Genomic DNA, 15,900 nt, shown 5'->3' on the forward strand with positions numbered 1-15,900 from the left:
GCATAGGTTTAGGGTGAGAGGGGAAAGATATAAAAGAGACCTAAGGGGCAACGTTTTCATGCAGAGGGTGATACGTGTATGGAATGAGCTGCCAGAGGAAGTGGTGGAGGCTGGTACAATTGCAAAATTTAAGAGTGGATGGGTATATGAATAGGAAGGGTTTGGAGGGATATGGGCCGGGTGATGGCAGGTGGGACTAGATTGGGTTAGGATATCTGGTCGGCATGGATGGGCTGGACCGAAGGGTCTGTTTCCATGCTGTACCTCTCTATGACTCTAAGTTCAGTGGTTAATGGGAAAGATGAGTGGAATGTTGGCTTTTATTTCAAAGGAAATGGAGTACAAAATTCGTAAAATGATACAATACGATAATTAGACCACTTTTGGAATACTGTTAAAACTTTGATCCCTTATGTAGGGAAACATCACTGGCATTGGAGGCAGTCCAGAAAAGGTTCATTTGGCTGAGCCTAGGTATGAAGGAATTGTCTCATAAGGGGAGGTTGAACATGTACTTATTGGACCTTAAAATGAATGAGATGCAATCCTATTGAAATGTAGAAGATTAATGAGTTTTGAGAAGATTTGTAGCTCATGTTGAGGTTCTGGGTGTAGGTTTACTAGCTGAGCTGGAAGGTTCATTTTCAGACATTTCATCACTGTACCAGGTAGTATCTTCAATGAGCCTCTGGATGAAGCACTGGTGGTATAGCCCCCTTTCTATTTATGTTTGGGTTTCCTTGGGTTGACAATGTCATTTCCTGTTATGATGTCATCTCCTATGGCGATGTCATTTCCTATTCTTTTTTTCAGGGGGTGTTAAATGGGATCCAAGTTAATGTGTTTTTGATAAGAAGTCCAGTTGGAATGCTAACCCAAGGAAACCTAAACACACAAATAGAACAGGGGCTACACCACCAGTACTTCATCCAGAGGCTCACTGAAGATGTTACCTGGTATGGTGACGAAATGTCTGAAAACGAATCCTCCAGCTCAGCGAACAAACCTACATCCATGTAGAAGATTCATAGGGGAGTTGACAAGGTAGATGTGGAAAGGTTGTTTCTCTTTGCGGGAGAGTACAGGACCTGAGAGCATAATTTCAGAAAAAGGGGTTGCCTTTTTAAGACTGGAGGAGGAATTACTTCTTGGGGTGGTGAAACTGGAATTCTTCACCATAGACGGTTGTAGGGGTTCAGTTGTTAATTATATTCACGGCTGAGATAGATTTTTAAATAGTAAGGGAATCAAGGGTTATGAGAAAAGGGCAGGAAAGTAGAGTTGAGGATGATCAGATCAGTTGTGAATGGCAAAGCAGAATCACTGGGCTACATGGCCCCCTGCTCCTGTGTCTTATGATATATCTTTTAATTCCTGTTTGAAGGCTCAAGGAGTCAAATGGCATGCTCCTGCTCCCAATTCTTGTGTTTTCAGTATTGATGGCTCTTGTCTGCACAATTGTGTGTACTTGTACGTAGATTATCTAAAAACAAAACACGACAGATGCTGAAAATCTGAAACAAACACAATGCTGGAGAAACTCAGCAGGCCTGGTAGCATCTGGGGAGACAGAAAAACGGAGTTTTCGTTTTAAATCTGGCAGGACTCTTCATCAGAGGAGGCTGCAAGGAGGAAGAAAAGATGTACTTGCCAAAGAGGGAGTGTAGAGATGGAAACGTGTTGCTGGAAAAGCGCAGCAGGTCAGGCAGCATCTAGGGAACAGGAGAATCGACGTTTCGGGCATTAGCCCTTCTTCTTCCTGAAGAAGGGCTAATGCCCGAAACATCGATTCTCCTGTTCCCTAGATGCTGCCTGACCTGCTGCGCTTTTCCAGCAACACATTTCCATCTCTGATCTCCAGCATCTGCAGACCTCACTTTCTCCTCAAAGAGGGAGTGTAGCATAGGTTGAACAGGAAATAGAAATTGTTGGAGAAACTCAGCAGGTCTGGCAACATCTGTGGAGTGAAAGCAGAGTCAACATTTTGAATCCAGTGACCCCTCAGAACATGAATATTTTATTTTAATGCTTCCTGGGTTGGCAGATTTATCATCCAAGATGATATTGGGTCAACTAGGCCTCTATTCACTGGAGTTTAGAAGAATGAGGGGGAAATCTCATTGTAACGTATAAAACTGCGATGAGGCTGTACAGACTAGTTGCAAAAATGGTGTTACTCTGCTCGGGAAATCTAGAACCAGAGATCACAGCCTCAGGATATGAGACCATTTAGGACTGAGATGAGAACTATTTTTCCTCAAATGGCGGTGCTCTGTGGGGATTTTCTACTACATAAGATAGCGGGCGCCGAGTCACTGAGTTTATTCGGAAAAGAAATCAACTTTGAGGCTAAAGGGGTTGGGGGTATTGGGAGAGAGCAGGAGTGTGGTGTTGAGTTGAAGGATCAAATTGAATGGCGGTGGAGGTTTGTTGGGCCAAATTGCTGACTCTTGCTTCTGTTGTCTATGTTTCTATTAAGAGCAGGTTGATGGAGAAGGAGGCAGCAAGGGAAATGGGGCAGTAGGAGGTTGGGAGGGAGGGGAACTTTTTATTGTTTGAACTCTATCCCATTGTTCTAGTCTCTTACTAGGGAAAATGAATGTATCTGGGTGTCCTTGTAAACCAATCAATCAATGAACAAAGGCATGTGCAGTCAGCAGTTAGGAAGGTATATTAGCCTTCATTGCAAGAGGATTTCAGGTCAGGCATGACATACTGCAGTTTTACATGGCCTATTGTGTGTGCAGCTTTTGGTCTGCCTGCCTAAGTGAGAATGTACTTACCACAGAAGGAATGCAGGGGAGGTTTGCCAGGCTGATGATGAAAATGTTGTACAAGGAAAGTTTGGCGCAATAGGCCTGTAGTCTCAAGCATTTAGAGGGTGAGAGGGGATCTGATTGAAACATATAAAAATCCAACAGGCTGGACAAACTAGATGTGGGGAAGTAAATGTCTAGTGACATTATCAGTGGATTGTTAATGCAGAGGGGGGACCTGGGTTCAAATCCAACCATGCCAGATGGTGACATTTAAATTATCAATAAATATCTGAAATTAAGAGTGTAATGATGACCATGAATCCATTGTTGGTTGATGGAAAAACCCAACTGTTTTTTTCCTTTAGGGAAGGGAACTGCCATCGTTACCTGGTCTGGCCTACATGTGACTCCAGACCCATAGCAATGTGGTTGACTCTTAAATGCCCTCTGGTGGGCAATAAATGCTAGTCGAGTCAGTGATGCCCTCATCCTGTGAATGAACGACAAAAAATTGCAGAAAGGATGTTTTCCCTGTCTAGCAAGTCTGGAACCAAGAAGCAGTCTTGGGACCATTTAGGCTGAGATGAAGGAATCTTTCTTCACTCAGGGTAGTGAAACCTGTAGAATTTTCTACCACAGAAGGCTGTGGGGGCCAGGTCATCGAATCTCTTCAAAGAAGATGCTAAAGGCATTAAGGGGTATGGCAAAAAGTAGTGAAAGAAAATTTGGCATAGAGATAGCTGATCGGCCATTATAGGATTTAATAGCAGAGAAGGCTTGAAGGGCCCACCATCCAGTTTCCATGTTTCTATGAAATATTGTAGCATCCAAATATATTCACCTCTCATTCTTATAATTCCTCAAAAGACGATCAGTGACTCTTCCCTAGAAGCACGTGATTCTCAGGTCTCTGAGCAAAAGCTGGAGTGACTGAGCATGGTGTGTGGGTTATCACGTTAATGGGTATATTTATTAATTTGATGCTTCCTCTGCTCAATTCAAATCAAACAGAAAATGTGACAATGGGGCTTTAATAATTGCTCTTCAATAACATAGACTGTGGCATTGTACAGGTGTTCAAATTCTGTACATTATTCCTGGTACTATGGCTTACAATGCTTACAGCTTATGTAAACGTAGCAGCATAACAGGATGCAGTGGGTTGGGAGCTGCTTACAGAGTCTTACAGCTTGGAAACAGACCCATTGGTCCACCTTGTCCAAATAACCTTGTCCCTCTTGCCCGTGTTGGCCCATATCCGTCTAACCCTTTTCTATTTATGTACCTATCTAAATGTCTTGTAAATATTGTGACCGTACCTGCATCTACCACTTCTTCTGGCAGTCCATTCATGAACCACCCTCTGTGTGGAAAACATTGCCCTTCAGGTCCCTTTTTAAATCTTCCTCTTCTCACCTTAAAAAAAATATGTTCCTAGTTTTGAACTTCCCCACCCTAGGAAAAAGACCTCTATTATTCTATTTATTTATGCCCCTCATGATTTTATAAACCACTCTTATTTCTGCAGGTCTGAAATCATGTAGACCAGACCAAGTAAGGATGGTAGATTAGTGGATTTTCACATTCGTTGATAGTTTGAGATTGGCTTTAAACTTTAGATATATTAATTTTAATTTAAATTTCACCAGCTATTGTGGTGGGATTTGAATCCATGTCCCTAGAATGTTAACCTGGGCAAACAAGTAGTGAACTGGATACTGACAGTTTTCTCCCCAAAACATGTTAAACCTCCTCTTAGTCTCAGGTAGATTCCAAGTAATTAATCTTCTAGCTGTTGCCTATCTGAATACTTGATGTGGAGAAAGGTTAAGAATCTGCCTAGAAGAGGAAGTGGTTGCAGTGAGGCCTGGCTCCTGGCCAGCAGGAGAGTCTAAAGACAACTTGACCATAAAAAAACAGGAGTAGACTGTTTTGTCCTTCGAGGAGAAAGTGAACACTGCAGATGCTGGAGATCAGAGCTTAAATGTGTTGCTGGAAAAGTGCAGCAGGTCAGGCAGCAAAGGAACAGGAGAATCGACGTTTCGGGCATAAGCCCTTCAGGAGAAGAGCTTATGCCCAAAACGTCGATTCTCCTGTTCCTTTGCTGCCTGACCTGCTGCGCTTTTCCAGCAACACATTTTTAAGCCCTGTTTGTCCTTCGAGCCTGTTCTACCATTTAATTGGATTGTGGCTTATCCAGCATTCAGATTCTCGATCTGTAGTAGGAAAGTGGAACTATCTCTGGCACAGCATACACGAGATCTTTGCCCCCACAGCTTTCTCTGGCTAGGAGTTCAAAAGGCTCACAAGCCTCTGAGAAAAGAATTTCCACGTGTCTTGAATTAGTATCCCTTTATTCTGAGACTATGCATCTGGTCCGAGACTCTACCATGAGGGGAAACATCTCTCAACATTTACCTTTCAAGCCCCTTTTTTGAATCCTAAATGTTTCAGTGAGATCACATCTCATTCTTCGAAGTTCCAGTGAGTAGAGTCCCATCCTGTTTACTCTTTGTTCAGTAGACAGTCCCTCATTATGGGGGATTATCCTTCAGTGAAGATTCACTGAACTGTCTCCAGTGAAATAGCATCTTTTAAATAAGGGGACCAAAAGTACTTCAGATGTGGACTCACCAGTACCTTTGACTTTTATACCCCCCGCCCGAAATAATAGCTGGAAGATTCATTTTCAGATGTTTCGTCACCATAGTAGCTAACATCTTCAGTGAGCCTCTGGAAGTTCAGTGTAGTCTGGAGGTTCACTGAAGAATTGACGTTTTGGGCATAAGGCCTTCCTAAGGAAGAAGGGCTTATGCCCGAAAGCTCAGTAAGCAAGCCTACATTCAGAATATCTCCACTCTCTCAACCTGCCTTTCCATCTATTTTGAGAGATCTGCAAATTTAGCTACAGTACATTCATTTCCTTCCTCCAGATTACTAATATATATTGTAAACAGTGTGGTCCCAGCACAGGTTGCCAACTTGAAAAAGAACCCCTTATCCCTAACTCAGTGCTGGCACTATCTTGATACAAGCTAGAATGGATATGGATCAAAGTGTCTCTTACCAAGAGGGCATCAATAGTCCTTGTTTTAATTACAAAAAGTGACCTTTTATTTTTGTCACAAAGGATGTTGGAAATCTGAAATGAAAATACTAAATGCTGGAAACGTTCAAAAAATAAGCAATGTATGTGGACAGAAATAGCTATTGTTTAATGTCTGTTACCCCATTTCTGACATAGGGTCTTTGACTAGAAATGTGAAGTGCTTTACGGGTGTGAGACTTTGTTATATCTTACTCTCTTTTCTCCCTTTTGAAAGCAGGTCTGCAATTACAGTACTTCTCTCAGTGATGTGCTGTCATTTACCCTGCTAAGATCAAAGGCTATTGATGTTCTGTCTAGTCTTGCCTTCTCGTGGTGAGATCTGTTATAACAGCTACATGTCTAGCAAACTGCATTGCATGTTAAATGTTGTTCAGCACAAAGAACTAAGTAAAACACTACTACTGAGATGCAAATGTTTGTTGAAATTTGTTCAATGATAGTTTCCAAATGCAAGCAGAAGCAAAGACAGTAAGCTCTGATCTCAGCTGTTTCTTGTACATTATAGGTACAATTCCAAAAGGAGACACTGGAGAAGAACTAAGCTGGGCCTGTAAAGGAATTCACTGCTGGCGTACAACTATCAACAACTATCTTGCCCGATTGCTTTTTCGTACAGAGTCGTGGAAGTATGGATTTGAGCAAAAGTTGACCACACAAATGGCAATTTTTTCCCTGTCTCCTGTTTTCTATTGTGGAAAATAAATATTGAGATTGCTGTCTGGTTGTCATTCACTGCAATTTAACCTGAAGTACATTCATTGGTGTGATTTGGCTTCCTTTTGGATTGGAAAAATGCTGAAATCAAATAGATTCCTCAGTGTTTGAAAAGCCAAAGAACTACAGATGCTGAAGATCAGGCAGCATCATGAAAGAATTAACATTTCGGCTCCAAATTGGACCAGAAGTGTTAATATTTCCAGCAATTTCTGACAGCAGGAACACTAGACTGGAAATGTTTCTCTCCACAGATGCTATTTAACTGGAGTTTTTCCAGCACTTTAACCCAATCTAAATCAATGAATTTCAAATTTCTCATGTGTTAGTCTGTGAGCATATTATGACATTGTCCAACTCTTTCTTTCTCAGCTCATTTACTGCTGAAGCACTGCTATGCCTTTTGTTACTGCTAGACTTGTCTATTCCAACAGAATAGCTCCTTTCGTACTGTCTAGGTATGGATCCAAAAATTCCTTCAATCCTTGTTTGGTTTGTCTACTATCCATCACCCCCTCACCTGTAGTGGTTCTGCCTAACAAACTTTGCTTTTAAAATACTCATCCTTTTATTCCCACCCCCAAGACATTCTCCCTCATGATTAAGCATCTGATATTCTTCACCACACCCTTAATAGCAGCATCATTCAGCTGTTAAGTTGTATTACAATTTCATGTATGGTGATGAAATGCAGTGGAAACCATATTTAAATGTGCACCATATACGAGGTGTATGCAGTATGATAGGCAATGTTCACACCTAATTCTAAGTAGCAATGCTCAGATTCTGAGAATGATTCAAGTTTTAGATGTTATATCCTTAGTCTCTTACAAAATGTTCTACATTGCAGTTAAAATAGTTTTAAATGTTTTGTGGGATGTGTTACTGTATCATGGCTAACTGGGACAGTACACTAGCTACACTATTCCTACAGTTGTCACAAATTTGAGATTTGGTCAAATTATCCAAAATGCCTAATTTACCTGACTAGTAAACTCATTAAACCATTCACCAAGTTTCTGCACTCAAGTATTACAAGCAAATTGTCCTTTAACCAATGGCAGAGAAAGGGCAGTGGGAAACTGGTAGTTTTGAGTACTTTAGTACCTCCACATTTGAGACAGTTATTTTGAATAGTTTTTACATACTAGGTGGTTCTCTAATGCCTTGACCTCACATGAGCCATCAGAAGGTCAAGCAGTTCTTTCATTCAAAACCCATTGGCTAAATGGTGTCTATTCATTCTGGAAAAAAAGCATCATTTGCAGACAATTCTCAATATGCTCCGGTAAACATTTTTAAAACTGCAGCCATGTCAGCCCAGTTTCTTTTCTTTAAAAAAAATCCACTGTCCAAAAGTAAAAAGATGTGAACAACTGGCTGCTGCAAAGATCACAAGATGATCCCAGGAACAGCACTGATGACTAAATAATCTTTAGTAATAGTGGTTGTGGGATAAATACTGGACAAGCGCAGTTTGGGATGGTTGTGGGATAAATACTGGGCAAGCGCAGTTTGGGATGGTTGTGGTGGGAATTTGCCTTGCACTTGCTATGTGAGTCTTTTAGACCCAGCTGAAATAGGATTAGATAATGCCGTGTTCAAAACTAAGATTGGGAGGAAAATAAGACACTGAAAAGCTAAAACATACAAATTTTAAACAAAAATTAATTCCTTTATTACTTGAAAGTCCCAGAAGGCAATGAAGCCTAGTAAATTCAGTACAAGCAAACTGTGTTTCATTCTTGCTGACATCTTGCATCTCTATATTACAGCACTCAATGGAGAAAGAATAAAATTAAAAAAGGTTCTCGGATAGATGCAAAATAAAAACAACTTGAAGGAAAAGATTAATCCTACACTCCCAATTACAATGATCGAGCATCACACACAAAAGCAAGTCGAGAGTGGGGAAACCAGTCAAAACTGCTAACCAGTGATTTTTTTCAGTATGGGAGGAATAAAGTAAAGTACAACTATAAACAATCTGTTCAACATATAGTATGATAGAATTTATTCAGGGGTCAGGAGGGAAAGGAAGAAATTGGTTTCCATCTTATTGTGCTGATTAAGTACAAGTAATTTATATAAATAAAATCAACTTAAAATAAAAGGGAGCAAAGATTTAACAGCAAAATAAAATGACTTAATATCTCTTTCCTTCAAGCCTGTTCTTGCTACTGAGCTGTGAGTGTATATAGGCTACAGCCTAGTCTTGATAACTCAAAAATCCCAGAGAATCTCCAGTACCTTGAGGACTTAAGTAAATATTAGGGCTATCAAAACAGCCACCTCACATGAGCTCTACCTACATTCTACAAAGTTGTAGGAGCACTGAAGTTCTTAAATTTAGGAAATGCTTGATAAATTAGATTATAGAATAGGTGTTTCTTCTGGGCAAGTCCATATATACAAGACAGTCACTAATTAGGGGAGTGCAACAGAAACATCTCCCAGAAGTCCAAGAGTGAATTTAAGGCAAAATTGGATAATCAGGGAGAAAAGGACAAGATGATAAAGGAATCCTGCAGAGTTTTAAGTGCTAACAACGATCAATCGGGTTACATGGTCTGTTGCAGTGTTGTAAATTCTATATAAACAAAACAAAGTGGCAAGAAAATGCCAAAACTAAATGGAATTAAAGTGCCTCATGAAGAGCAGATTGTACATGAGTCTGATGGGTTCCAGCCAGAATGGAACTGCTCTGCAGACTACACAGAATCAGCCTCTCAAGGGAGTTGGTCATTCCCTGGATTGATCACAAATACATGGCTGGCAGCCTTAACCGAGAAAGAGAAAAACTGCAATGGTTAAAAGCAGAAACATTATAGAATGGGTTTATGTGAGGGACAGCTTACTGAAGATTCAGTGGCCAAATCAGAAGGCAAAAAAGGAGGTTCATAAAAAGATTTGTAATTGAACATAAATGTCTTGTTTTTAGTTTTGGGTGGGCAAAGCAGAATATCTGGTTAAAAATCAGTACTAAAAACGGTTTGGACACAGACATTGGCTAGTCTTTACCTAGCTTTACCTGATCTGCATACAACACTGTCAAGACCTAAAGTTGCACACAGATCCAGTTAAAGAGAAAAACACTTCCAACATCTGGAAGGAAGAACATTACAAATGCAGCATGTCTTCATTGCTAACAATCATTCACTCCTCCTCTCCCTGCCACTTTCCCAATACTTCCATTAACGCAGTAATCAATTTTAGTGGTTTAGTGGATAATAGCTACTTGATTAATTTGTATTACATCTTACACTAATTTGGTGTGGAATTAGTCATTAAAACTCAATTGATCTATATTTCTTTTTGTAAATCATCAGATATCCAAAGTCCCAAGAGCAAGGACATAAGATTGTAATTAAATGCAACAAAAATTCTGCATTTTAGCTAGTCCTACTTCAAAACATTTATTCATAAAAATAAGTCAAAATGTGGCAAGGAGACAGGATGTGGGATAAAGGGTATGGGATCTGTGTTATAAAAGTCTATTACAATCCCTCAATGTGAAGACAGGGTACATTCTTCAGGGTACTAAAAAGATACGAGCACTGCATTGCACTCCCTCGGTGATCGTTCTAAAGACTAAAGCTTATAATCTCAAACTCCAACCCCCGTACTAATAACGCTACCCCTCACTGCAAAGATTCAGCAAGTGTTAATGAGTGACATGCAAATTTGGGGGGGGCAGGAGTTAACAGATACAGAATTAAAACAATTCCAATATAACTTTGATCATCAGTAAACACGGAGATGTGAAAATGGGAAAACAAAGGAATGTGGACGGTTCTCTTGAAACTTTAGTGTCAGGGGAGAATTATCCCAGAACTGATCAATTCCAGAAGGTGGATTGTGTAAGAGTTTGTCAGGTTTGAAAGTGTGTGGGCAACATGCAACAGGTTTTTGTTGATAAGAAAAGTGCAACTTGTCGATCACTGCCAGTCGAGAAACAAACTATAGAATCACTTATGCTGCCACGATACTTGAAAATGAAAAAAAAAGCACAGCAATCTGGATCACTGTATGAGTGCACTGTATGAGTAAATTGGTACCAAGTCAGACATAACTAAATTAGCATTGCCTATGCTAATGGAGGATGAATGCGACAGGTCAAAATAAAAAATACAGAAACTAGGACTGATAACTCAGTTGGTAAAGCCTTAAAGAGCCTCTGGAGCCTGACAGAGCTCAATACTCTTTATATGCTCACCACACTGTCAAATGATCCCCTAGATTGCTTTCCGCACTGTGAATTCTCCAATAAGGACCCCACACCATTTTGATTTACTCATTTCCTTCAAACAAACCAGGCCGAACTGATTATTTCAAAGCCTCTGGTGTTGCTTTCAGGTACCTTTTCAATCTCAATTCATTCACAGAAGGCCCTGCCACGATCAATCGTGTTCCAAACACCTTCACTTGGTTTTCTGGCCTGATCAGCTTGAGAAGTGAGAGTAAAACTATGGGTGAACCATAAGGGCACAGCCAAAACTGGAAACCTGAAGACCAGGATAAACTAGAGCCTTGCCCTGGTCATACCCTTCAGCAGGTTTGGGCAGTGATACATATTTCTGTCAAGTGCTGTCTCTTCATGTGGACACCTAGACTAGGTTCCAAAACAAAACGCCACATCATTCCTAGCTCTGGTTTGAGGCAGGCATTGAAACAATGAGCATTTATACAAATTCCTTCGGGTAGCCCTGCAAGATTGTGCATTTTCTTTTGACTTGAACCCTGGCCATTTCCATCACCCAAGAGTACTGCAGCCAATAGCAGCCTCTGTCCAGTTGAGTTCGAGTTCAGATTACCAAGAAAACTTTGCGCTTACCCTCATCTGGCTCAGAGACCGCAGCAGGACTGCACAAGGGTAGTTTGGGACTGTGATCTTTTGCAGTTCTTATATTGCCACTGAGGCTATAGGGAAATAGGAATCAATTACAGAGGGCATAGTGCTTCCACAATTTACAGCAAATGGCAACTAACCAGAGCTGCCAATTGTGTGAATAGCAGAGGGAGTAAGACCACCGTGCAATCACATTAAACAATATGTAGAGTGGAGAAATACATCTAAAGATTACAAAAAAATTAGTATTACTTTTCATTAAAGAGGGAGGCAGAAACATTACTGCCTACAGTAAATGCCCAATATAGGGGATCCCTACTTACTGGTATAGTAGCCCCATTGTGTGGCAACATCTCAGCAGGGCAGTATCTAGCACAATAACACGGAAACCAGATCACCTGCTGAAAGGCTCACATGAGCTGCACTTCTCTTAAAGCAGAGGCTGCTGAAAATAGTTAGAGTGGTGCTGAGGAATATGCTGGGCTTGGGAGACCATGGGGTAGCCAGCAGCAGGAGGTCCACTGACAGTAGTGTTCTGATAGACGGACATGTCGTTATTCAGTCCTGCTTGCGCTGTGTAGGGAGCAGCTGGTCCAGTCGTCACCTGAAGGCTTGCTGCTTGGGTCATGTAGGCTTGTGGCGGTCCAGTGCTGTTTAACAAAATTAGAAAGAAACATCTTTTCAGAAAGACAGTTGACTTCAAGTAAATGGGTCTCAGTTAGTCACGGGCTTTTGCCTGAAACATCGATTTTCCTGATCCTCGGATGCTGCCTGAACTACTGTGCTTTTCCAGCACCACTCTAATCTAGAATCTGGTTTCCAGCATCTGCAGCCCTTGTTTTTACAGTCAGTCAGTCAGACCTATTCATGACGGCATACAGTGCAAAAGTAAGTAAGTTACGTTTAACTGATGGATTGTGTTAGGTTCTTCCTTATTTATTCTTTACATTAGGGAGAGGTTTTATTCTTTCACAGGATATGGGTGTCGCTGGCTGGATCAGCACTTGTTGCCTAATTGCCCTGGGGAAGACAGTAGTGAGCTACCTTCTTGAACTGCTGCAGTTCATCAGGGCATCAACTCATTAGAGATACTACAGAAAAGATTCTCAAGAATGATTCCAGGGATAACAACTCAGTTACGGAAGTATGGTGGGGGAACTTGGATGTTTTTTCCACGGAGAAGAGAAAGAGAGAAGTGATATCATAGAGGAATCAAAATCACGAGTGTATCTGGACAAGAGTAGACAGTGAGAAACGTTCAACTGGTGAGAGGATCGAAAACAAGAGGGCACAGATTGAAGGTAAAATTAGCAAATAAAAAACCACTGGAGAGAAAAGGAATGAGTGGTTAGGAATCGGAAAGCATTGTGAGTGCGTTGAAGAGGCAGTTTTAGAAGCATTCAAAAAGCAACTGGATTATTATCCAAATCGGAAGAACATACAGGGCTGCAGGAAGATGACAGGGGAATAAGGTCAGGAGAACTGGTCAGACAGTAAGAGCAGACACGATGGCATGAAACCGTTAATCATGACCTGCTTCCTGCACTATTCCAGATCACTATATTTTTATTTAACTTATGCATTTATGGGATAGGACTATCATTGCCCACTCTCTAATTGCCCTTGAGACACTTAAGAGGACAGTTGAGAGTGAACCACATTGCTACGTGTAGCATGTCAGCCAAAGAGGAGGACACCAGGCATCCTTCCCTGAAAGAAAGTAGTGAACCAGATGGATTTTTCCCACAATCTGGTAATTTTAGGGTCAACATTACAGGACTGACTTTGTTCCATGTTCACTGACCAACTGAATTTAGATACCCTAGCTACAGTGACAGATAGAAATTGGGGATATTTTTATCGAATGTGGGCACCACTTTCAAAGTGATTTCATTTATCACCCATCCCCAATTGCCATCTCGAACTGTGGCACTGAATGTGATGTGGCAACACCCACAGTGCTATTGGGGAGGACGTTTGGAGGATTTTCACCCAGCAACGTATTTATAAGTTAGGATGGTGATTGACTTGGATGGGAACTTGCAGTTTCCATGTATATGCCACCCCTATCCTTCGAGCTGGTACAGGTAGTGGCGGGTGCTGTGGTTGGAACCTTGACAGTTGCTAGTCTATTTTGTTGATGATACACACAGCTGCCATTAAGTGTCTGTGGAGAAGGAGGTCAGTGTTAAATGTGGTGAACAAGACATTAATCAAGCCAGCTGCTTTGATTTGGACAACATTAAGCTTCATCGTGCTGTACACCATCACACTCCTGAACAGTGCCTTGTAGATGGTGGGCAAATTTCGAGGAGTCAGGAGGAGAGAGTTACTGACCACAGAATTACATGGACAGTAAAGGGGAGGTGGCTAGATTCTCTCTTGCTGGAGATCCTCCTCGCGGATACAGGTCCAGTGCTGGTCAGAGGAGGCAGAAGATCAACTCCAGTGCTGTCTGGAATCAGCTGATTGGACCATGTTCAAACAGTCCACAGGTACCTTGGACAAGTACGCCACCACCATCACAGACTTTATCAGCAAGTGCGTGGAGGACTGCATACAGAGGAAGTCAATCCAGATGTTCCCCAACAGGAAACCCTGAATGAACCTGCTAAAAACCAGGCGTGAGGCCTTCAGATCAGGGGACCCACTCAAATATAAAGAACCCAAGTATGACCTTCACAGAGCCATTAAGACAGCCAAGGACCAGTACCAATCCAAACTAGAGACTCAGACAGACACCTGGCGACTATGGCCAGGACTGAATGACATTACAGGTTCTAAAAAGAGACAATGCAAGATAGTAGACGATGACGTACCCCTCCCAGATTGTCTCAACGCCTTCTATGCTCGCTTTGAGCAAAATTTCAAAGGAGAGGTAACACCTATTCTGACAAGTCCTGACAAACCTATCCCAACAGTCACTGCATCAGAGGTCAGATCAGTGTTCCTTCATGTGAATCCAAGGAAAACAATGGGATCAGACGAGTACCAGCCCGTGCACTCAGAGGATGTGCAGATCAACTGGCAGAGGTCTTCTCGGACATCTTCAACCTCTCCCTGCAGCAGGCCACTGTCCCTGCCTGTTTCAAGAGGGCCAACATCATCCCTGTGCCTAAGCAGGTTCATGAAGCATGTCTCAGTGGTCATGAAGTGCTTTGAAAGGCTGGTCATGGCATTAATCAACTCCAGCCTCCGCACTACTCTTGACCCACTCCAATTTGCCTTGCAGACCAACAGGTGCACGTCAGCTGCCATATCACTTTCCCTTCACTCCTCCCTCGAACATCTTGACACCAAGAACAGCTACATAAGAATCCTACTCATTGACTACATTTCAGCCTTCAACACTATTATCCCCTTGAGACTGATTACTAAACTTAGTGATCTCGGACTAAGCCCCACTCTCTGCAACTGGATCCTCAATTTCCTGGCCCACAGGCCACAATGTTTCATCCTCACTGACATTCAACACTGGAGCCCCCCAGGGGTACGTACGCAGCTCCCAACTGTACGCACTGTATACCCATAACTGCGTTGCCAAATACCAGGCTAATGCTATTTACAAGTTGCTGATGACACCACCACAGTTGGTCGAATCTCAGATGGCAACGAAACAGATTACTGACGGGAGGTGGAAGATCTGGAAAAATGGTGCACTGGGAACAACCTAGCTCTCAATACCGGCAAAACCAAGGAACTCATTATTGACTTTCAGCGGGATGTTACCCATACCCCCTACACATTAACAGCACAGAGGTGGAACGAGTGGGCGAGTGTCAAGCTCCTGGGAGTGGTCATCCACAACAAGCTTTCTTGGACTCTTCATGTGGACGCACTGGTTACAAAGGCCCAACAACCTCTCTTCTTCCTCAGGCAGCTGAGGAAATTTGGCATGATGGCGAATACCCTTGCCAACTTTTATAGGTGCACCATCAGGAGCATTCTGTCTGGATGTATCACTACCTGGTATGGCAACTGTGCCATTCAAGATCGGAGACGGTTACAGAGAGTGGTGAACGCGGCCCGGACAATAACAAAGGCCAACCTCCCATCTATAGAATCCATCTACCAGGCCCACTGTCAAGGAAAGGCCACCAACATTCTCAAAGATTCACCCCACCCTGGCAATGATTTTCTACAACCTCTACCATCGGAGAGAATGTACAGAAGCCTGAACACACCCACCAGCCAGTCTTGCAACAGTTTCTGTTGTTAGAATACTGAATGGACTCGCAAACTATTAACATTCGCCTGTACCGGTGTTTATCTATTATTTACTTATCTATGCTATTTGACTCTGCCTGTGTTGCTTGCAAGACAAAGCTTTTCACTGTGCCTCAGCACACATGACAATAAATTCAATTCAATTCAATTTATGATCATTGCCTAGCAATTATGTGGCATGAACATTACTCATGACTTGTCAGAGTCAGAAAGTGTAGCACAGGAAAAGCACAGCAGGTCAG

At 42.0% G+C, this 15,900-nt stretch overlaps 2 protein-coding genes across 5 annotated transcripts in view; one reads left to right on the forward strand and one right to left on the reverse strand.

Moving 5' to 3' along the window:
• Positions 1-6,583, forward strand: part of rpl39 (ribosomal protein L39) — a 9,760-nt gene extending 3,177 nt beyond the window's left edge. For both annotated transcript variants that reach the window (XM_043694257.1, XM_043694256.1), the window contains exon 3: positions 6,374-6,583. In XM_043694257.1, coding sequence (XP_043550192.1) covers positions 6,374-6,422 — 49 coding nt within the window. In that variant the 3' untranslated portion in view covers positions 6,423-6,583. The remainder of the gene's footprint in view (positions 1-6,373) is intronic.
• The window catches only part of stam2 (signal transducing adaptor molecule (SH3 domain and ITAM motif) 2), a 108,997-nt gene that overhangs the window by 2,851 nt on the left and 90,246 nt on the right, over positions 1-15,900 (reverse strand). For 2 of the 3 annotated variants that reach the window (XM_043694254.1, XM_043694253.1), the window contains one exon: positions 8,237-12,081. In XM_043694254.1, coding sequence (XP_043550189.1) covers positions 11,862-12,081 — 220 coding nt within the window. In that variant the 3' untranslated portion in view covers positions 8,237-11,861. Of the gene's footprint in view, positions 1-8,236; positions 12,082-15,900 lie in introns of those variants that run through there. The other variant, XR_006312201.1, reaches the window with a different exon arrangement.

This window comes from Chiloscyllium plagiosum, chromosome 7, assembly GCF_004010195.1.
Source record: "Chiloscyllium plagiosum isolate BGI_BamShark_2017 chromosome 7, ASM401019v2, whole genome shotgun sequence".
Lineage (NCBI taxonomy): Eukaryota > Metazoa > Chordata > Chondrichthyes > Orectolobiformes > Hemiscylliidae > Chiloscyllium > Chiloscyllium plagiosum.